The sequence below is a fragment of the Lotus japonicus genome, chromosome 1 (genome assembly GCF_012489685.1).
Source record: "Lotus japonicus ecotype B-129 chromosome 1, LjGifu_v1.2".
NCBI classification, from domain to species: Eukaryota; Viridiplantae; Streptophyta; class Magnoliopsida; order Fabales; family Fabaceae; genus Lotus; species Lotus japonicus.
The window spans coordinates 18,673,399-18,695,732 of NC_080041.1; the positions used below are offsets into that span (position 1 = coordinate 18,673,399).

The 22,334-nt window shown below is 33.0% G+C and overlaps 1 protein-coding gene and 1 long non-coding RNA gene across 9 annotated transcripts; one reads left to right on the forward strand and one right to left on the reverse strand.

Moving 5' to 3' along the window:
• The first annotated feature begins 5,236 nt into the window (after nucleotides 1-5,236).
• Nucleotides 5,237-11,041, forward strand: LOC130733971 (asparagine synthetase [glutamine-hydrolyzing] 1). Its single transcript, XM_057586261.1, has 13 exons — nucleotides 5,237-5,461; nucleotides 6,346-6,484; nucleotides 7,242-7,337; nucleotides 7,818-7,959; nucleotides 8,066-8,256; nucleotides 8,585-8,746; nucleotides 8,868-8,948; nucleotides 9,143-9,364; nucleotides 9,449-9,583; nucleotides 9,686-9,766; nucleotides 9,849-9,935; nucleotides 10,032-10,139; nucleotides 10,560-11,041. The coding sequence occupies exons 1-13, from the start codon at nucleotides 5,382-5,384 to the stop codon at nucleotides 10,794-10,796; spliced, it is 1,761 nt and encodes a 586-aa protein (XP_057442244.1). The 5' UTR covers nucleotides 5,237-5,381; the 3' UTR covers nucleotides 10,797-11,041.
• Nucleotides 11,042-17,565: 6,524 nt separating this feature from the next.
• Nucleotides 17,566-21,915, reverse strand: LOC130733972 (uncharacterized). 8 transcript variants are annotated; one of them, XR_009017709.1, is made up of 10 exons: nucleotides 21,506-21,915; nucleotides 21,264-21,344; nucleotides 21,053-21,112; nucleotides 20,788-20,892; nucleotides 19,996-20,123; nucleotides 19,700-19,777; nucleotides 19,475-19,618; nucleotides 18,574-18,627; nucleotides 18,077-18,429; nucleotides 17,566-17,989 (listed from the first exon to the last, which is right to left on the reverse strand). It is a non-coding gene; the product is annotated as an uncharacterized LOC130733972 (long non-coding RNA). The 8 variants fall into 8 exon arrangements; XR_009017710.1 differs by having other exon boundaries at nucleotides 20,817-20,892; nucleotides 21,506-21,914; XR_009017706.1 differs by having other exon boundaries at nucleotides 19,996-20,087; nucleotides 21,053-21,148; nucleotides 21,506-21,914.
• Nucleotides 21,916-22,334: the final 419 nt, after the last annotated feature.

The following is a 22,334-nucleotide window of genomic DNA, read 5'->3' on the forward strand; positions in this document are numbered from 1 at the left end:
GACTGAAGCTGCACACCCCTTGAAATTAGTAAATTTACGTTTAAAAAATTACAAATTTTAGCAGGAGAAGTGACAATTGTGGATAGTGGATACCCATAATTATATGGTGCGTTACTCATTAATTGCTTTAAATTACATTTCAATAGTTACTTTTCTCTTTGTTATGTATCAACATGCGTTGGAGATGAAATGTTGATTTGTTATTTATTTTTTAATTTCATCTTAAAGCAGGTGATGAAGATAAAGGTGAAGAATTTGATCATCTCATTAATACTATTTTTTCAAGTATTTTGTATTTAATACTTTAGCTCAAGTGAGCTTTACTAATATATATAGATTTCAAGAGAGCATTAACTACGTTTTATCAATTGTACCCTTAATTTAATGATGGTAAAAAATTAAAAAGTTAGAATTAAGAAGAAAGATAAATGTATATATTAGAGCATCTTTATCCATCACACTCACTAGAGTGTCTACACTTCATTCTTTAGAATTCCTTATAGTGCCACATCATTTAAACTATTTTACTAACTTTTTACTCCAACCAAAAAACTCTTAAAAGTTTCTCTAGTAGACCCCACATTCAACTACACACTTTATAGATAAAATGATAATCAAATCTTCTATATCTATCTATATATATATATGTAAAGCTCACTTGAGCTATAAGGATTAAATGCATATAAATAATGAAATTAAACAAATTAAATTTCTATTCAACTTTTAATATAATGTAACTTTTAAAACTTTTTGTTTTTTGACTTTACACATGCCAATATAACTTTTTTGAAAAATACATGTAGCCTCTATAATTGAAAAAAAAAAACATAATAATTACATGCCAATTTTTTTGTTTTTTGACATTACACATGACAATTTGCATCATATGACTTTGAGAGAAATCTTAACCGCATGATATAATATGATGAATGATAATTTTATAAAGTTGTAAATGGTAACACCACTCATTGTTACTGAAAGTGCAAATTCCCTTCAACTAATCAAAAATATGTCATCTTTCTCATCATTCATTTTTCCAAATTCACTTAATATTATAGGTTACTAATATGGATCAGTCTGATTTATTATGAGTGCATTACTCATTCATCTTTTCTTCAAAATTAGTGAGACCTTCCATATTTTTCAATGTTTAATCTTCAAATATAAATACACCTCATCTATTTGTGTTTTATGCAACTCTCATTCAACCCCAATAAATCATGAAATATAGGTGCTACCTGTATTCCTTTTGTCATTTGTTTTCATGTCATGCGTCCAAACTTGCTATGGTAAGTTACTATTTGGGGTTTTAATTGGTCGTTGGGTTTTTAATTGGCCAAAACTGCTAACATAACCTTTGAATTGAATTATTTAATAATTTTTTATTTATTAAATAGATGAAATATAAAGATTGAAAACTGAAAGAAATCAACTAGAGACTATTTAGCTACCTATACTAAATAATAAAATTATAAACTAAAGTTTGAATTTTTGTTTTATATTACTCATTTATTATTTCTTTATTTCGGAGAAAAATCATCAACTACAAAAAAACTACATTAAATCATATGGCGGTACTATATATTAAATAGTAAAAAAATAGAAAATATATTAAATAAAAAAAACTCCCCTTCGTATTAATTGTATTAACTAATAATTATAAATTTCAGTTACTTATAGAAAATAGTTTATTCAATATTAATTAAAAAATGTTAGAATATTTATTATCAATCATAAATTGGAGGGGAGAAAATTAAAATAAAGCTAAGTAATATTTTGATATACAAAAATATTGAGAGTTAAAATTAATTATAATAAAATAATATTTATTAAAAACTAATTAAGAAAAAGTAGTATTTAAATAAAAAGTGGCGCTCTATAAATATTTACCATTAACTATTATATGTGTATATTCGTTGAAAAAATTCTTTAAATATAATTTTTGATATATTATATATTAATAGAAATGACTTGAGAAAGAATAACAGAGTAAAATAAATATGACCAAAGTTCAATAAAAATAAATTTAATAAATAATTCTTTAAACTAATAAAATAATTTCTTATTATAATTTTTAAAGTTAAAATTACTTTATTGTGGATATACGGTGTAAAAAAAATGTCATTATAACTTATTTAGGACATTAAAAATTTATTACTTGATTTAATATATTTCAAATTCACATAATGATTTTTTATATTTTTAAATGAATAACATATTAAACTACTTCAGTGCTAATTATTTAATATCAATGATTATGGAGAAATGCATGCATGTTTAATAACAAAGTTTTGGTTGTTGAACATATATGAGACTATTGCTTGGTTCGTGTGTTTTGGTGGGTAAGGGGAAGTGGAATGACTGTCCATATGATTTGGAATAGTTTGCTAGAGGCTTTGAGCGTATTGAATGACCACTGAAACAAAAGATGCCACGAACAGTGTATTGTGAGCCACCGCCAGCAATTGCTTTGAAGTTTAATGTGGATGGGGCGTCGAAAAGGAATCCAGTGGTTAGTGGTATTGACAGAGTTTTGAGGGATTAAGGAGGAGAGGTGTTAGGTTACTTTGCAAAAGGAACTAAAATGTTGTGGCATGTGGGCTTTTGACGAAGGTTCAAGTAGTGTTACATGCTTTGTTATTTTTTCCAACAATTTAAATTTTCAAATGTGGTGGTTAAAAGTGATTCCTCCTTAGTGGTCGGGTGAGTGTCTAAGGGAGATAGAAGGTCATTGAAATTGAAACATGTATTTAATCATATAGATCATATGATATCTATAATTCAATGTGTTGGTGTAGTGTATGTATTGCGTGAGGGAAACACTGGAACAAACTTTTTGGCAAATCAAGGGTGTGGTAGGGAACAACATATATGAGTCTATTGTGATCTAATGTAATTATCTAAATGAGAAGGTTGTTCTCATTTTGTTGTGTTTCAATAAAGTTTTCTTAAAAAAATATCAATTATTAAATTTGAGTAATATTAATTATTTAGATTTAGAGAACTCTAATTCTATTGAATGAAATGTCTCACCTCCATTATTATTTAATTTATTATATTTTATAATAAACATATTTTAATATTTATTAAAACTATAATAATCATATATAATTTTAAAAATATTATAAATAAACCCGTGCAACGCACGGGTATTATTTCTAGTATATATGTAAAGCTCACTTGAGCTTTTGAATTAAACTCATTAGCAAAGAGTATTAAATGCATTAAACCATATAATTCTCAAAAAAAAAACTAAAAAAAATTATTGTATATATTAAAAATTAATTTTGTTAAAAAAAAAACTGAAATTTTCTTTAGTTTTGCATTTGATAAATATTGAAAATTAAAATTAGTTAATAATAAAATAATATTTTTAATAAATAATGTAGATAAATAGTTTTAAAATTAAAAAGCGCCGCTAAAATGAATTTAAAGTTAACTATAACATATATGTGCATTATTGAAAAAATATCTAATAATAATTTTGATCTATGATATATTAGTAAAAATTACTTATTCATGAGAGGGTTGTTCTCATGAATCATTTGCTATTAATATTATTCATCTTTTGTTGTAAAAAAAAATTTACTTAAGGAAGCATAATAGAGAAAAATAATAATGGTCAAAGTTGAATAAATGTTCGTTGTAAGAAGCATATCCATTTAATGTGATCATAGAACCTCGAGAGATTATAAGTCTCTTGGCTATCGGCTTTGAGAAAACATTCGGAAACCAAATAAGTTAAATAAATTTAAATTCGCTTGATAATATTTTAAGCTATTTATGTTATCACTTATCATAATTCTAAAATTTAAAATGAATTTATTCTTCTTGACCTTGACAAGTCACAACAAATGACTTTCTTGGTAAAAAGTTGGATTGGGCGAGCCCCCACACCCTAGAGGAACTCGCTAGGGGTGAGAGAAAGGACTTAAGAGATTAGTGACCCCCTTAGGGCAAGCGCCAGGGGCGGTTGATGTATGTAAGGGAGTTGGGCCGAGTGAGGTACGACCCAACAAACCCCATTAGTGGCAAAGTTAGGGTTTCATGTAACCTCTATAAAAGGGGACTTTATGATCATTGCAAAGGATCATTCGACATTTATTCTAAAGGATTAAGCTATTACTAGACTCATGCTTTACTAGGGTTTAAGGCTTATACCATTCTTGACTGTTCATTTCCAGAACAAAAGTATAAAAAATAATATTAAAATTTATTTCATGACACTAGCACTTAACATTTTTTTACGTAATTTAAATATTTCAAATTAACTTAATAATTTTTCATAAATTTTTTTATTTCTAAAAATCATTTCTATGCTAATAATTAAATATCAATAATAAAATTTGAGTAATATTAATTATTTATACAAAAATATTTAATAATATTTATTGAAATGTCTTAACACAGTTTATTTACAATTATAATTAAAAAATATTTTTTTATTTATTTAAACTATAATAATTTATATATAATGTTAAAAAATATTGTAAGTAAACCCGTGCAACGCACGGGTATAATATTTAGTATAATAATATTTTATAAGAACATATTTATGAGAGACACATGAGAGAGAAGTTTCTACACTACCACACCCAAATTAGACATGGTGGAAGAACCATTTCTCTCCAATGGTATGAGACACTAATGAGAGAGTCTAAGTTAGATTGTAATTTTAATAAAACAAAAACATTCAAATTCTATTCTTAATACGTGTGCAACAATATTAAAGTGACACTTATATAGGAACAGATGGAGTAATTGTTAATTAAAACCCCAATCAAGTATTTTTTATAAGAAGGTATTTCCCGAACTTGCAGTTACAATACTAATCTTCTGAAGGCTATGAGATCAGCTTGAGTTAATAAATTTTTTTCAATAAACCATTCTTCGTACAAACCACTTAAAAATTGAACTCTCAACTGTTTAACGAGTTCAATTAACCTTGTTGGTCTCAATCAAGTATTTGGACAAGTATATCAGCACTGATTAATGAACAATGACTTACTTTACGGCTTCACCGAGAATGAACGAACCATGTGCCCCATCAACGACCCACGTTTTGCCACGTGGTAAAACATAAGAGGCTGAAGTTGTGGGCCCGGTGTCGAGTGTCATGACCAGCTCGTGGGTGATAAAATACACTGTATATGATAGAAACGACAGCGTTTTGCGGGCATCACTTGATGGTGCCTATCCTTCATCTCACGCATATAAATACGTGTTTTGGAGAAGCATTTATGTATATCAAAGTGCTTCAAGCCTTCTATTACAAACCATTATATGTGGTCTTGTTCTTCGTTTCTTTCTTCAATTCTCTTCTCCTTCTTCTGATTGTCTCCTTCTTTCTCTTTGATTCTATCTTATAAGCATACACAACAATGTGTGGTATACTTGCTGTACTTGGCTGTTCTGATTTCACTCAAGCCAAAAGGGTCCGCGTCCTAGAGCTTTCTCGCAGGCAATGATTCTAGTCTTTCTGCATATTAATTTTAACACATAAGAAACATAGTATGAATAACGTATACTAACTGTGATTAATTAGTAGTAAAAACATAGTTCACCGTTGAGTAGTTTTTAACATGATGAATCATAGTGTCGTTGTCTTTTTTACACCAATCATAGTTTACTATTTAACTGGTAAATCATGATTAAGGAATCAAATTCAGAAGTATAATTTTCATATTTTTTTATATATATGTGTTTTGAATAAATGTTTTCAATTTTCACTTCTTAACTATATAGTATGTTTATATACTTTGCCTAATCCAAGCTTTATGTGTGTTTGGTTAACAAGTTCATGAAAGAATTGATGATGATCATATGTGAATCAGCATGAGCATAGTTTGGCAGGGTCTTGTTTTCGTGATATTGAGAGTCAGGTGACAAGGAAGAATAAAAATGGGACCCAAGTGACATAATTCATGTTTCTCATGTCAGCTATCATGGTCTTATCCATTTCTCAAATAATTGAAAGGGAATGAATATTTTTTTTTTAACCATAGTGGAGTTCAAATCATAATTGGACTTTTCACTGGCATCAGAATTATCACACTGGGCTTTAATAAGATAAGTAAGCAACTATGAATAAAATATATTCTGATCACACCGATGAATAATATTACAAGACAAAGAGTGGGATGTGGGGTCCAGGTTGAAATACAATTATTGGTAATAATCAGTTGAAAAATAATTAATTAAAATGGTTGATTGATGGTATAACTACTGAGAGTTAATTTTTTATTACACGATGATGTGATAAAAAAAAAGTCTATGAATATTATCATAGTCTATGTTCAATTTAATTTAATTTTTTTTCTTGGTTTGTGGTTGTTGACATGACAGATTGAAGCACCGTGGGCCAGATTGGAGTGGACTCCACCAACATGGTGACTGCTATTTGGCACACCAACGGTTAGCCATAGTTGATCCTGCTTCTGGAGATCAACCTCTTTTTAATGAAGACAAATCTATTATCGTCACGGTAGGCCATAAACTCAACATCAATTATAATCATAATAGCTTTCTATATCATCCTACTTTTTACTACTAATTTCATAATGTTATTGCCTACTCTAAATAAGCTATATTGCAATCTGTCTCATACCACCATAACTTGTTGTTTGGCTTAAAGCAGAGGTTTTTTAATCTCCTTTTCAAGTTATTACTTATATTACTAAATGCATGTTTAGAAATCCTTTAACGACCGATTCAAAATATAGAATCAATTTTGAGAAAAAATATAGGTTTCAAAATAGATTCTGACAAGCTGATCCAAACATACTATGGCCCAGTTTGGAATAGCTTATTTGAGCTTATCTGACAGCATAAGCTCTTATGCCAGTGTTTGGGAGAGCTTATGCAAACAGCTTATGGTCTGCCATAAGCTATTTTCAGCTTATTTTCATAAGCTACTCATGATAGCTTATGAAAAACAGCTTATGCTTATACACAGCTTATTTTTAATTTATTTCAATAAATTTTTAAAAATAGCTTATGAATAAGCGCTTATGTCATAAGCGCTTATGACCATAAGCGCTTAATTAAGCTGTTTATCCAAACGGGGCCTATAATTAAGTGCATGTTTAGGAACGTAGTAGATTTTCACGTTTGAGGAACAAGTGATTTTGGTAGATGCTAGGAAGAAGTCATTTTGGGATGATTAAATGTGAATCTAGACATGCTATTGTTTAATTATGGTAAATTATGATTGATGATATGTAACATTGATTAAAAAACAGGTAAATGGAGAGATTTACAACCATGAAGAGCTCAGGAAGCAGCTGCCTAATCACCAGTTCAGAACTGGAAGTGACTGTGATGTTATTGCACACCTGGTTAGTAATATTTGGAATATTCATAAATGATCAATATTGTTTTGTTTAAATTTAGCTATTTATTTGTGTTGCAGGTTCAAAGTTTTTTTTTTAATGAAATTATTCTGTCACTTGATATTTATTCACATCTGAGTCTCTTGATCATACAATCATATAAGTTTCAACATCAACACTTCTAACATTTCACGTTTTTGTTTTTATCAAATATATATGCTGCACACACGCGATCTTTAGATGAGTGGTCAGAATTGATTTTATTTAAGCATTTGTTAAGACACCGCAAAAAAGTGTCTGACGCCTAAAGTATAGGTGTTGTACGGGTGTCAATATCTGATACTGGATGTCAGTATCTCTGACACTAGATCACTCCTTTGAAGAGGAGTGTGCGTGCAATAGTCAATAGAGGGTGCTAATCATGATTGAGCTGGTGATTTATTTGAACTACTTGTTAGTTGTTACTGATGCTAATCTTTTGAATAGTATGAGGAACATGGAGAAAACTTTATGGACATGCTGGATGGGATCTTTTCATTTGTTCTACTGGACACTCGGGACAACACTTTCATAGTGGCCCGGGATGCTATAGGAGTCACTTCCCTGTACATTGGTTGGGGATTAGATGGTAATGTTCCTGCTATTGAATTGGATTTATGTGATTTTAGTTTGTGCACTTGAACATGTTTGAATTTGAATGAAGTGTGATGAGTTTGGCACCTTTTTGGATTCAGGGTCTGTTTGGATTTCATCAGAAATGAAAGGCTTGAATGATGATTGTGAACATTTTGAGGTCTTTCCACCTGGTCACTTGTACTCCAGCAGAGAAAGAGCATTTCGCAGATGGTACAACCCTACTTGGTTCTCTGAGTCTATTCCTTCAGCTCCTTATGATCCTCTAGCTGTGAGACACGCCTTTGAGAAGGTATGAATCACAAGGGTCTAAGTACATGCGTGTTTTGATCAGCGTTATCAGAACTTATTATCGATAGAATTGACTTGAGTAAAATTGATTATGATAAAAGTGAGTTCAGAGTGAACTGATTTATGTTTTGGATAAGTTTATGAGAAAAATGATATATTGTAGAATCCAGCAATAAAATCTCACAATCGATTATGTAAATAACAGAAGCTATGATTCATAGCTTCACCCCATAATTGGTTTCGAAGCTAGAATTAATTGTGAAAGGAAACATCATCAATTCTATTACTTGCATACATAGAAATAGTACTGACATTCAATGTGATTACAGGCAGTGATAAAAAGGTTGATGACTGATGTGCCTTTTGGAGTGCTGCTATCTGGAGGTTTGGACTCATCATTGGTTGCTTCCATCACTTCTCGCTACTTGGCAACCACAAAAGCTGCTGAACAATGGGGATCAAAATTGCACTCATTCTGTGTAGGCCTTGAGGTATATATATATATATATCTATTCAAAACTAAGAATGACATTAAATTTTTTGGTGTTTTTATCATTTCTTAAAGAAAACCTTTAATTTTGTTTTAACATTTGTTCATCTCTTGTTGATTAGGGTTCACCTGATCTGAAGGCTGCAAAAGAAGTTGCAGACTATCTTGGAACTGTCCACCATGAGTTTACCTTTACTGTTCAGGTCAGCTTCTTTTTCATCAGAATCAATTCCGAAACTTCAGGATTTCATTTTGGCTTCAGAATCAATTGTAGAAGAGTTTTCAAACATGCATTGAAATATTACTTTTCCTTTCTCAATTTGAGAGAGGAAATTGTACTTTCCCACTTTCAATTTGTGGCCGTTCAATATAGTAAATCATTTATATATGTTTGCAGGATGGAATAGATGCAATTGAGGAAGTTATATACCATGTTGAAACATATGATGTGACTACAATTAGAGCTAGCACACCCATGTTTCTCATGTCTAGAAAGATTAAATCACTTGGTGTCAAATGGGTAATTTCTGGAGAAGGATCTGATGAGATTTTTGGTGGGTACTTGTACTTCCATAAGGCACCTAACAAGGAAGAGTTTCACACAGAAACATGCCGCAAGGTAATAGATTTTTCATGCTATTTGTTTGAACAAAATATAAGGTGTTCGAATGCAATTGTTAATTGAAATGTTTTGTTAATGCAGATCAAAGCACTCCACCAATATGATTGCTTGCGAGCTAATAAATCAACATTTGCTTGGGGTCTAGAAGCCAGAGTGCCATTTTTGGACAAGGAATTTATCAATGTCGCAATGAATATTGATCCCGAGTATAAGATGGTATGAGTAAAAATTGTGACATGGTTGCTTCATCAGTTAAAAAATTCAGACAAAATCTAGAGAAATTTTTATTGAACTGGTTTGCTATTTTAATATGTTCAGATTAAACGAGACGAAGGACGCATTGAGAAGTATATTCTGAGGAGGGCCTTTGATGATGAAGAGAAACCTTATCTGCCAAAGGTATTGTGATTTTCTGCAATGTCTATAGTTCTTTGGAAAATTAATGGACTAAACTTATATCTGAACATGTACATTTGTGCAGCACATTCTGTATAGGCAGAAAGAACAATTCAGTGATGGAGTTGGCTATAGTTGGATTGATGGCCTTAAAGACCATGCTGCAAAACATGTATTGAATCCAGAATTTTATCTACAATTTCATGATGAAGTTCCCTATTTTCATGAAATTTATGTTACTTATAAGTTTCTTTACATTTTTCAACAGGTTACTGATAAAATGATTCTTAATGCTGGTAATATCTTCCGCCACAACACCCCACTAACCAAGGAAGCATATTACTACAGAATGATCTTTGAAAGGTTCTTCCCACAGGCAAGTTAATCAATGAACTCTTAGGCCCCGATTCGAAGAGCTTATTTGTTGAACTTATCTTATAGCATATACGTTTATGCAAGTGTTTGGAAGGTCTTATGTAAACAGCTTATAAGCTTTTTATAAGCTGTTTTGAGCTTATCTTCATAACCTACTTTGATTAGCTTCTAAATAAGCGCTTATACGATAAGCTTCTGAATAAGCTGATCATTCCTGAATAAGCGTTGGATTTGCTAAAATTAGCTTATGAATAAGCTGCTCAGATTAGCTTTTGAATAAGCGTATAAGTGACTATTGCTATAAGCACTTAGTTAAACTGTTTAACCAAACACGCCTTAAATTATAACCAAGAGACATCATAATTTAACAGAGGATGATTCAAATATTTGTGTTCCTAAATCCTAATTTTTTGTCGTCCAGAACTCAGCTAGGCTAACTGTTCCTGGAGGACCAACTGTTGCATGTAGCACAGCAAAGGCAGTTGAGTGGGATGCTGCTTGGTCTAATAACCTTGATCCTTCAGGTAGAGCAGCACTAGGAGTGCATCTTTCAGCTTATGATGACAAACAGAACAACTTGATCAACAACAAACCTGTGGAATTTGAGAAGCTCATACCTATGGAAGCTCCTTCTCTTGGTGTTGCCATCCACAGTTAAGGTAAGCTGTGGCAAGAAATGATGATGATGATGATGATGATGAAGCTAAGCATGAATGGAAAATTTGCCTGCTGTGTAATTTTATTTGGGCAGTGCTTTATATAGATAAGGTTTCCAAAAAGTGTTCTATCCTTTATTATTCTGAATGCTGCTATTTGAAGCGTTGTTTTAATCTATTTGGTTTCAACCTTTGTGTTTGTTTTATTAGTTTACTATGATGCAAATTACACTATTTCAGTTGTGTATATTATCTTGTTATATCCAATTAGCTGAATTATAGTCTTCATGTCATATGAAGATATGAAAAAAGCTAACTTGAGCTTAAAATAAATAGACTTTAAGATATCATGACATTGGAAAGAAAACCAATGACTCATATCATAACAGTAAGATGTTGCTCAACACTTCAGAGGGTGGTGTGATTTTGATCTTCAATGCTACTTTTTATCTTATCTTTCAGGCCTCCCCATTCCATTTAGAATTTTACAAACCTCAACTTTAAAAATTGAATGAATGCTCACTCCTTTTATTTAATCCTATTTAAATAGTTATTTAAGGAATGATTAAATTCTTTTCAATTCTAATGTAGTGAGAAATTCAAAAAGAAAAATGTAAATTATTTAATTCTAGGGATAAATTTTATACTAAAAATAAATAATAATGAAAATTAAATATTAACTACATTTCTTAATTATTCACGCAGTGGATAAATTTTATGCATGTTGGTGAAATTATATAGCAAATTTTGAGTAACCACACTGATTACAGTCAAACAAGTTGAATATATATTAAATGTAATTAAAAAATAAACAACATGCCTAACAATTTGAATTTACAAAAAAAGCTTATAAAAAATGCAAAGGAAGAAGAACTTTGTGGACCTCTACGTTCTCTCCCCTCAATAAATCAATTCATCATCTTCCTCCTCAATCCATCTACTTAGCCACTGATGAGTCTTACCATTGGTCTAACCAATCTAATCACTGCAGTCACCAAAGTTCTACTAGTCTCACTAGTGGTGTCAATGTTGGTTTTGCCAATAGTGGATTTGATGGAAATGTCTTCATGCTAGTGGTTAGGGGTGTTTCCAAATTGGATTTCATCTTATCATGCAATAGATTTATCAATAATTATTTATTCACACCTCAAAATGAGGTGGAATGAGGTGGAGGAAGAGAGAGATTGGAAGAAAAGAAAAAGTTAGAGTGAGAAAGTATAAGATGTGATAGATGATTAGAGGAGAGAGATAGAAATAAAAATAGGTGGAAATGAAGTGTATAAAAAAAGAGGTGTGTATATATCATTACCCATAGATTTATCCATAAATCTAATAATATATAGTTTGAGACTCATTAAAAACTTAGGTGTCAATAATCTATAGCTTCCACAATTGTAGGGACAATTGAATCTATAATAGGGGTGATAATTGGATCCATTAACCCACAATCCATCTAACCCACAATCTAACCAACCCATTTACAAAATACAATTATATGCATGGATAATGACTCATCTATTTAATTTAATGGATTGGTCATGACCCATCTATAATATTTTGAAACTCATTTGATCATTTAGTTAAAATTAAAAATTATCCATTGGTTTTTTCTAAAATGTTAATGGATTTACATAATATGATAAAAGATAGATATATGGATAAGAACATACAAATTCTACGATCGACCCAAACCTTAAAATAAACCCTAATACCTAAACCTGACTCTAAAATCAAATTATAAACCCGATATGAAACCTAAAATCAGTGCTAAACCCTGAATCGACGTCAATCCCTACAATTGACCCTAATCCCTAAAATCGGACCCATACCCTAAAATTAATCTTAAACCCTGAAATCAGCCCTAAACACGACTAGGACCCTAAAATCAACGCTAAACCCGACATGGACCATAAAATCGGCCAAATCCTAAAATTGGCTCTATTTCCTAAAACCCTTAAATCGACCCTAAACCTGACTTTACCTCTAAAAGCCATATAAAATCCTAAAATTGGCCTCGAATCCTAAAATTGATCCTAAACCCCTAAAATCGACCACAAACCATAAAATTAAACCTAACCCCTTTAATTGATCTTAAACCCGACATGAACCCTTAAATAGGCTTCAAACCCTAAAATTGACCTTAAACCCTAAAATCGACGTTAAACCCGACCTGAACCCTAAAATCGGCTCAAGATCCTAAAATCAACACCAAAACCTAAAATTGATCCTAAACTCTAAAATCGGCCCCAAACTCGAATATAGGCCCCTAACCCTAAAATCAACACTAAATAAAAATCAACCCCAAACCCAAAAACTGACCCAAAACCCAAAAATTAACCCTAAACATTAAAAGTGATTATAAACCCTAAAATTGGCTCCAAACCCTAAGATTGATTCTAAACCCTAAATTCAACCCTAAACCCGACCCTAAATCCTAAATGGGGCGGCACCAATTCTAGAAGGAAAAATGGATAGGTCAAATTTAGGGTTTGGGTCCGATTTTACGGCTAACATCAATTCTAGGGTTTGGGGCAATTTACGGGCTTAGGTCGATTTAGGTTTTGTGCCAATTTTAAGGTTTGGAGCTGAGTTTAGGCTTTAGATTTGATTTTAGGATTTATAGTTGATTTTAGGGTTTAGAGCCGATATTAGAGTTGATGGTGGACTTTAGAGTTTAGGGTTGTTTGGTTCGGCGAGATTGGTAGGGAGGGTTTTTTTAAATTAATTTTATTTAGTTGAAACTTTTCAAGGGGAAGGGAGGGGACCAAGACCCCTCCTCACTCAATTTTTGCTTCCCTTCAAAAGTGGGGGATTGGGAGGGGAAATAATGTACTTGAAAAAGTTACCCCTACACAATATTAGAATTCCGACCTTTTCTTCCCACTACTACTTGCTACTGCTATTGTATTTGCTACGAATTAGAAGCTTTTATTCCTTACGTAATTTTTGGGCACTTCCCTACGCAGTTCTTCAAGGAGTATATTAGTTGTCCCAATTGAAAGCTGGAAAGATGTGTGGAACTAGATCCAATGCAGGTAAGGCGTCGGCCGGTCCTAGAAACGGTGGCAGTGGTGCGAGGAGTTAACGACCGAACGTGCTGCAACCTAGGGATCACCAGGCAGCTCTTTCGCTCTATATGGATCGAGAGGGCATAGCACAATTTTTCTTGGAGGAGGGTTGGTTTGCCCGGGTGACTGATCCTGCCATAATGTACTCATACCTACACGCACCGACAACCAAAGTCGAGCATACATAGAGCGCAGGTTCGATTACTGCTTGCGAGAAACGAAAAAACGAAACGATCTACAACGATTTTATGCTTATCATCCATTCTTTGAGTGAGTCGGATCATCGGTGGGCTTGCTTCACCGGTATGGTTCATCGACTTATTAATGACTAAGCGTAGTCAGGATTCAGAGAGGCATTGGATGGGTAGTTGATTGGATGAAGTTAGAAGTTACTATAACTTTATTATTAATATATTTAAATCAAATATCGTTGGCAGATCCTGGTAATGATTAGATAATTGGCAGGTAAGGTGTTACTAGCTCGAGCGGAAACAACTGACCAAGAGACAAGAGCTACCTCATCACCAGACTCCATGGCTCCTAAGGCTTCTAGAGAGTCTTACTAATGGCATACTTTTTCAGTGTTGTCGGAATAAGACCTTTTGGTGGTTTAAAGGGCAAATCCTTCGGACTTTAGTCAAGAGAGTACGACTTTGGTTCCAGAGATAGCGATTCGACTTAGTTCAAATAGAACTAAAATTCTAAATAGAGTCAGTGTGCCGCGCGTGGTAGTCTTAATCTTCCCTTGGAATAGTTATCTTAGGCACCAATTCCTGCTGAGACTCCAAAACCAATAGCCTTTTAAGTAAGGTCTGTCCTCTCTACTTCTAATTTTTTAGATACCGGACTCACCTCCAACACCGCCTAAAACTGCTTCCGCAGCTTCAACAACTCAAAATCCTACTCCCTTCAAATCCCGCTACAGCAAAGCCCGCTTAAAACATGGGATCCCTCCTCTCATGAGACAAGAAAGCTGCAGTCGAAACTCCCATATCGGTGGGTGCATCTTTGGCATAAAGAGATTGAGCGAGCTCTTTTACCATACCCAACTTCCTTGAGTCACTTGAAGTGAAAGCTGAATCCTACCCCACACCCACAGGGGCATCTTCTGAACCTTGCGACAAAATAATGAATAATGAAACTGCTGTTGAAAGAGAAGAAAGTTTTATACATTCTAATATAAATCTTAAAAGTCAACTGAGAAGAAAGATAAACTATAGAAAGAAAGCATATTGGAATAATGGGTTTCAGGGTAATCACGGCTAGAAAGTAGACTAGAAAGGTAGGTAAAAGTTACATCTATCATAATTCTACATTAAAAAAATTTCTTCTTTCGATTGTAAAATTCACGCCAATAAATTGTAATAATCTAACTTCACCTTCATTGTATTAATATTTAAATTCAAGTTCCCTTAGAACAGATGTCCTACGCGATGCTCGGACAACAGGTTCGACAATTGACTAACAGTAACAGCAATAACTTAAAAGCATGAGTAAACAACACACAAAGATTGTTAACCCAGCTCGGTGAAAATCACATACGTTTGGAGGGTTTGCACCCAAAGAAAGGAAATCCACTATCTCAAGATTCAGGAATTACAAACACTCATGAACACCACAATTCATAGTTCACTTCCTAATCTACCCAGTGTATTTGTACTTAGTATCTCAACCTAAGTATGAGAACGCCTCTCACTTTCTCCCAATCACTGCCTCAGTGATTTGTAACAAACAATCAACAATCAGAGTTTGAAGAATCAAACAACACAAAACACAACTTTGCTTTATAGAATCAGGGAGCAAAGTGTGTTCACAAGTAACAAGGACAAAGAACCATGCACAATCCTAAAACACTTGATCTCTCAATTAGCTTCAGTCGTCTACACGTTTTAGGTCTTCATCCCTTTTATATTCTTCAGCAGTGGTAGCATATATGCTAGGGTTAGCTTGGGATGAGGAAATAGATTGCAGCAACAATTCAAACAAAACGCAATCTCCAAAGATCTTGTTATGTTTTTCACAAGAAAAGATAGAAACAAATCTTTTATCAAAGATTGTTTCAACAAATAACAACCCGCAATTAAAACCCTTCTGGTACAACTACTTGAACCTCAAGTAACTTTAAAAACATATCTTCATAAGATCTTCAAGAGCCCACAATAACGTTCCAAGTAGAGGACTGATGTCCTAGCTACACAAAGTCAGATGCCACGACATCGACTTCGACAACCAGTTGTTTTTAACAAAATGCAAGACAGCAAAGTAACAACAAATATCTTCTGATTTCTTAACTTATTGAGGAATGAAAGGAGTAACTGAGTAAGGTTGTCGAAAAAATTAAAATATCAGCTTGTAGAGTACAATTCAATACCGGCATACTTGAGGGATATTTCCTATAAAAAAAATACTTGAGGGATATTATTTTCTTAAAGTATCTTTTCAATAAAAAAGGTGAAAATAAAATTGGTTCTATGTTATAAAAATAGTTATTATCATACCTTTTTATATAAGTGCTCGTGCAGGTATATTTAAATAACAAATAAAATAATAGGCTGGGTATAAAAGTTATTTAATTAGAAAATTCCTCCCTTCCCTCATGAACCAAATAAAAAAGAGGCTATTTCTGCTCACCTCCCCTCACTTTCTCTCCTATGAATCAAACATGATAAGAATTAAAATTTCTCTCTCTCCTCCCTCTGTTGAACCAAATAAACCCTTAGGGATTAAGATTGACTTTAGGGTTTTTTTTTGTATGTAGAAAAAATTGACTTTAGGGTTTAGAATTTTTTATAAAGTTTTCTCAAAGAAAAAATATAAAAATTTGTGACAAAAATACTGAAGTTAATCGATGGACGGATATCCACGTTCACTAATACTAGGATTATACCCGTGCGATGCACAGATGATTTATTTTAACATCTATTTATAATAAATTAAACAATTTACATAGTTGTACTCGTTTTTTTATATTGTCTTTACTACTATATAGGTGCATGTTTATACGAAAAAGCAAGAAAAAATTAGTACACACAACCCTCCTGTTTTGGCTTACCTATTTGAGAGGTTCATGCCCAATTAATGTGTTGACAAAAAGGGTTGATAAAATGCACTCTTTAAGGCGTATTTTAAGGTTAAAATCCAAAGATGAATTGTCCCTTTTAATCCACCATCAATTTTTTTTACTGCTTATATAATATGAAACCCTGTCAAAAAAAAATTATATATATATGTGAAACATTTTTTTCTACACATGCTGAGATGTGAAACGAAATACACAAGACATGGGCTAAATTTACAGATCATGCTATGTTTTCATGTCCTCATTCCAGAAACTGTTTAGATGTAGACTAAATAATAATAAGTATAAGGGTTATAGGGATATACTCTTTTCAATTCCACCCAGTGCAAATAATCGAACACTACTAATATTACACTTTTTTTTTCTGATTTGTTCTTTGGTGGGAGATAGTATCTTGAAAAAAAAAATGATCAACCTTATAAAAAATTGATAAGTAACTCAATTACGAGTTAATGAAAATGTAGTAACAAACTTTGAAAACAATACTTCCATGGCTTATTGGATCTGCTCATCTAAGAGAAAAATCTGAACAAACTTCCGTGGGTGCTTTTTCTCCACAGTTAAACAACAAACACCTACTTGTACATAGATAACATTAAAATGCAGAAAGACTTAACAACATAATAACACAAGTTCATGGACATCATATATTTGACATTATCAAAGCTTCGACAATGGAAATACAATAAAAAAACATAGGAACCAGGTAGGTAGTGATATAATAAAGAGGTACACAACTATGCTTAAGAAAGACACTTGGTAGCTAGAACTTTTCCACATAGGCATGGCCTAAGCGATGCTAATCAGTGGCGAATAACAACCACTTTGAATGTGTCATTCTGTGGGAGTTTGTAGAAATGCAGCTGATCATTTAAGTTGAATTTTTTGGCCCTGCATAATTGGTACCACCCAACACCCATCATACACTGTCGAACCATCTTCCGGTCCCAAATGAGTTGTCATTCCTGATTGGTTCTATTAGGTAATCTCATGTTTATCGTTGGGGGCGGTGGTCAAGGTAATCAAACACAACTGATGCAGGTATCAGCTACAAATCAAAGAGAACAGTGTTGGAAAGATCTGTTTTTAATTTTAAGCAAGATTAAAATTTTGAAAAGAGATAGATATAGATTACCAGTGGTTGATTACCCCGGCATAATGGTGAGGAGAGGTATGCAGTCCACAAAAATACTTCATTCTGAGGAGGTGCTTAATTAAATTCTGGATAATCAACTTCCACAACATCATGATGAAATATGCGGACATCGAAGTTGGTTCCCCGAACAAAACTGAACAGTATGAAGGAAGTGACAAACAACTATGTGTTTCGCGTATAGTTTCAAATCCTCCTTCAAAACGCACTTCATTTGGCTCAACCCTCACTTCAACATGGTAAGTATTTCCATTAGGGTCCGAAAGTACAACCTTGGCAGCATCTAGAACATGTGGGTGGTTCCTTATAAACCGCCTGGGAACAACCACGTAGTCCTGAAAAATAGACAGCAATGTCATGTGAATAAGAAAAGGAAATGGACATAGCTCTCTTTGTTGTTTTACCTGCTGAATAAGGAGGTCATGTGTATCTCATAATTGAATAGAGTGCTAATTGATTACAAACTCTTTGACACTAACCTGAGTTTCTGTTAGATAGCTTGCCATATGAGCAGTCCAATTGGTTAGTCACATCTGTAAACAACAAAAAATGAGACATTTTATGAGATTCATCAGCATCTTTACCATGTCTTCGAATGTCTTCAACAGATAAAGAGAGAATAAACTTCTGATGAAGAATTGTGTAACTAACCACCAGAGGTGATGAATAAACTTCTGATGAAGAATTGTATTGTATTTTATGGGTGAAGAAACACAAAAAACACTAATTTAGCTGTATATTTCCCTAGCTGACAAGCAGAACGGTACAATAATAGTACTTAGCTGTCAAATATTACAATATTTCAAGTGTACATGTACATGCAAATAAGAAAGATTGATAGTACAACTCATTAAATGCACAAGGTAGGATATAGCTGATATATATAGTAGGGGAGTACATGATACATAAAAAGAACATCTCCTCATCAATCATATCAAGCTTCTTTTTATTTTATATAATTAAAAACTCGATAACTTCAACCTTGTGATTACAGAATAGATAAAGGGACCATTATATGGATATTTTTAGCATTTATTTGATTTGGTAAACTAAAGGCAGTCCACAAAGAGACTATCTTAACTTGATCAAAATTATCTACCATACATTTATAATGAGGTCCCTGTATATTGGCATTTAATTGTATACATGTATACATTTTATACTTAGAAATACTTAGCGTCTATTTTCACTATCCTAATTTCTTACACATTATAACTGTCATAGAGTCTCTTATATTTCAGGCCCAATCTAACCACTCAAAACATACATACAATAGGCAGATTCAGGATTAAACGAATGGGGCGGAGGCATCAAACAATACAGGAAGAGAATATCATGTGATGTTAGATGTCTTTCAATAGGAAGAGGGAGAATGCTCACCACTGGATCTGGTGCATCACTTTCCTTGCACATTATCCATGGAACCACAGTCCCTATGTTAACAACCAATTTTGCAGCACAACTCACAGAACTTTGGCCAGCAGATCCAAATAGCTTACTCTGTTTCCCATACTCATTCTCAATCTGAAACAAATCAAATCGAAAAATTAAAACTATAAGCATAATTTTGGCCAGCCCCATATAGAAGTAGAGATCGAATATTACCTTGCAATAATAGCAATGACCTGATGAAAAGAAATGATTCAAATTTGTCCTCCAACCTACTGCTTCAAGTTATTTCTCCTACCAAGAAAAGGAGACATAATAGCATGATATACACCATTACAATAATAAAAAATAAGAACCCTATATGGGAAAAAAAGCAGGTTAAAAGAGCAAGTGAGTCATATTTAATTTTGATATAAGAACAAAACCATAACATTATCTATCCTGCCCAACATGTATAATTCAGCAAAAGTTGTAATGGTGTTCCATATCAATTCACCTATAACAAATCTTACCATTAAACTTATTTTGTTGTTCATGAGCACTTGTTGATGTTAGCTATAATTTTGATAGTTGTAAACTTTCAGCATAAAGCTCATCAGCCAACCTACCCTCCATTTGCAATGCAGAAAAGTTATCAGAACTAAGTAGCCAAAGAATTATAGTCAGTTATGTTAGCCTAGGCATATTGAAAAGTCATCACATTTATTACAACTTCAACAATCTTTCTCCCTAAACCACAAAATAAGTGCAAATTCATAACACTTATAAATTCCACTCCAGTTTTATGCAAATCAATTTAATCAAACAGAAATAAAATGAAATTGCAGCTTGTTTGGAGGCAAGTTTCTCCCATAAGCTTTTGATCCAAATTGTTGTCCAATCAGAGCAGAAAACATTGCTGGTTGAAAGAGGATGTACCAGAATAGTGCCAGACAATGCTCTATTTAGTTATATTTTCTATGATTCAAACACTATAGTTCACCAAAAAAATTGGCAGCATTGAGAGGTTGCCTAGCTGATGCAGAACCAATTTTTTGTGATGTTGATGATATTATTAGGACGCAAAATACTACAGCTAATTAGACCTTATTTCCACACTCTTGACCTCCATAGAACTATGTCCCTGGCCCTCTAAAAATTTCATCAAAGCAATATTCAACATGCCAATGATGCCAATTTATTCAAAACACTGTTAAATAAAATGGCAGATGAATTAATTTGCGGACAAAAGCTTTGAAAGTGACTATAAAAAACTATCATCAGCTCATATGATCAAGGAAGACCACCAAAGAAAATAGTTATACCATAAATAGAAACAGATAGTAGGAAACACCTTCCCAATCCTCTCAATGCAACCCTGATGAAGCGGCGCCACCTTCAGTGGTAGTGAGTGATTCACCTTTTACTACCTGTTCATAATACATATTAGAATCACAGATCCCTTAGGCAATGCACCAATCATAGTTTTAGGTAATATCTATACTCCATAGTGAAAAGTGAGCTTTTGCAATCAAAATTGAAATCATAATTTACTTGACCAACTTTAGTTCTAAGAAAATCTCTCGTTACCTTTGGTGGAGGAGGAGAGGGAGGACATACTGTTGAAGCTGATTTTCTCTTCTCAACAGACTGCTACCAACATTCCATCAATTTTGTAAATGATAGCTTCAAAGATTGTTAATGATAGTTGCCCAAATAAAAACATACATATCACCATTTGGCATTCAAAACCCAATTCCAAAATCAATAATCAGAAAGAGTTCAAAAGAAAAATGCATACCTGCCCAATGGCCCGGAAACCCCTAAATCCTGTCTGCTTCCCTTTTATCTTAGACCACACACCCATTGCATTGCATTGTTCCTACACCAGATAAAAAAATTGTATGTTTCAACCACATAGAGAGAACATGTACATAATGAATTTGAACCTGGCAACCAATGGTTCAATTTATAAGAACAAAAAAGCTACAGATATAAAGATAGTGAATCCAGCAATATTGGCAGTGCATCAAATCAACCAACCTGTAAAGAAGAATTAAGAGCTAGCTTTCTGAAATCTAATCTAGAGTGTAGCCACACAACCTGGAAAGCAGAATCAATAGCTGGTTTTCGAGGTAGGGTGTAGTATAGATCATAGATCACTGATGGAGGGTTACATCGAAGCTTGAACCGTGCAAGGAAAATCCAGCAAAGAGATACAGGAAGGACGACCTAGAGAAGAGTAGAGCACATGGAGCGCATGCAATAGCTAGGGTATAGCAGAAGTACGATTTGCAAGGGGATGAGGTGAGATGATGTAGATGATGTTCAGAGATGGGTTCTGGCCGGCTACAACGTAGGTGATGTTCAGAGAGAGGGGGTCGCCTAACCATAGGAGGGGAGAACATGGTTTCCACTTTCCAACGAAATAGGCCCAACAAACCTTCACTTGAATACAAAAAAAAAGTTGGTCATGAACAGTGCAACAAGATTTTGAAATTTAAGTTAGTAGATTTGAGTAGGATGGATATTTTTAAATAGGCATGGATGGATTGAATTTTCATGAAGCAATTAAAATGAATACTTAACGGGTCAATGGATGATTATTGACCCATACATTACAATGTATATCCGAATCCATTCAATCCATTCATTTGACACCTCTAATCTATAACAATTTGGATTAGATTGAATTTTTTGGTTTTAATTTAATTATTTTCTTTTGAGATTCTAGTACCATTTTTTTATTTATATATAAGTCAATGAATTCTATTCAACCTTAACACAAGGGGTGTCAAAGCCAAATACAAAGAAGAAGAAGAAAAAAGAAAAAGAACCATCTAATCTAGAAGGTCAAAACAATATAAGTAAC

Excerpts from the sequence above, each read along its gene's own strand:
- LOC130733971 (XM_057586261.1), top strand. The coding sequence starts at position 5,382 with ATGTGTGGTATACTTGCTGTACTTGGCTGTTCTGATTTCACTCAAGCC. Across the intron at positions 5,462-6,345 it reads GTCCTAGAGCTTTCTCGCAG|ATTGAAGCACCGTGGGCCAG; the intron begins GCAATGATTCTA and ends TTGACATGACAG. Across the intron at positions 6,485-7,241 it reads ACAAATCTATTATCGTCACG|GTAAATGGAGAGATTTACAA; the intron begins GTAGGCCATAAA and ends ATTAAAAAACAG.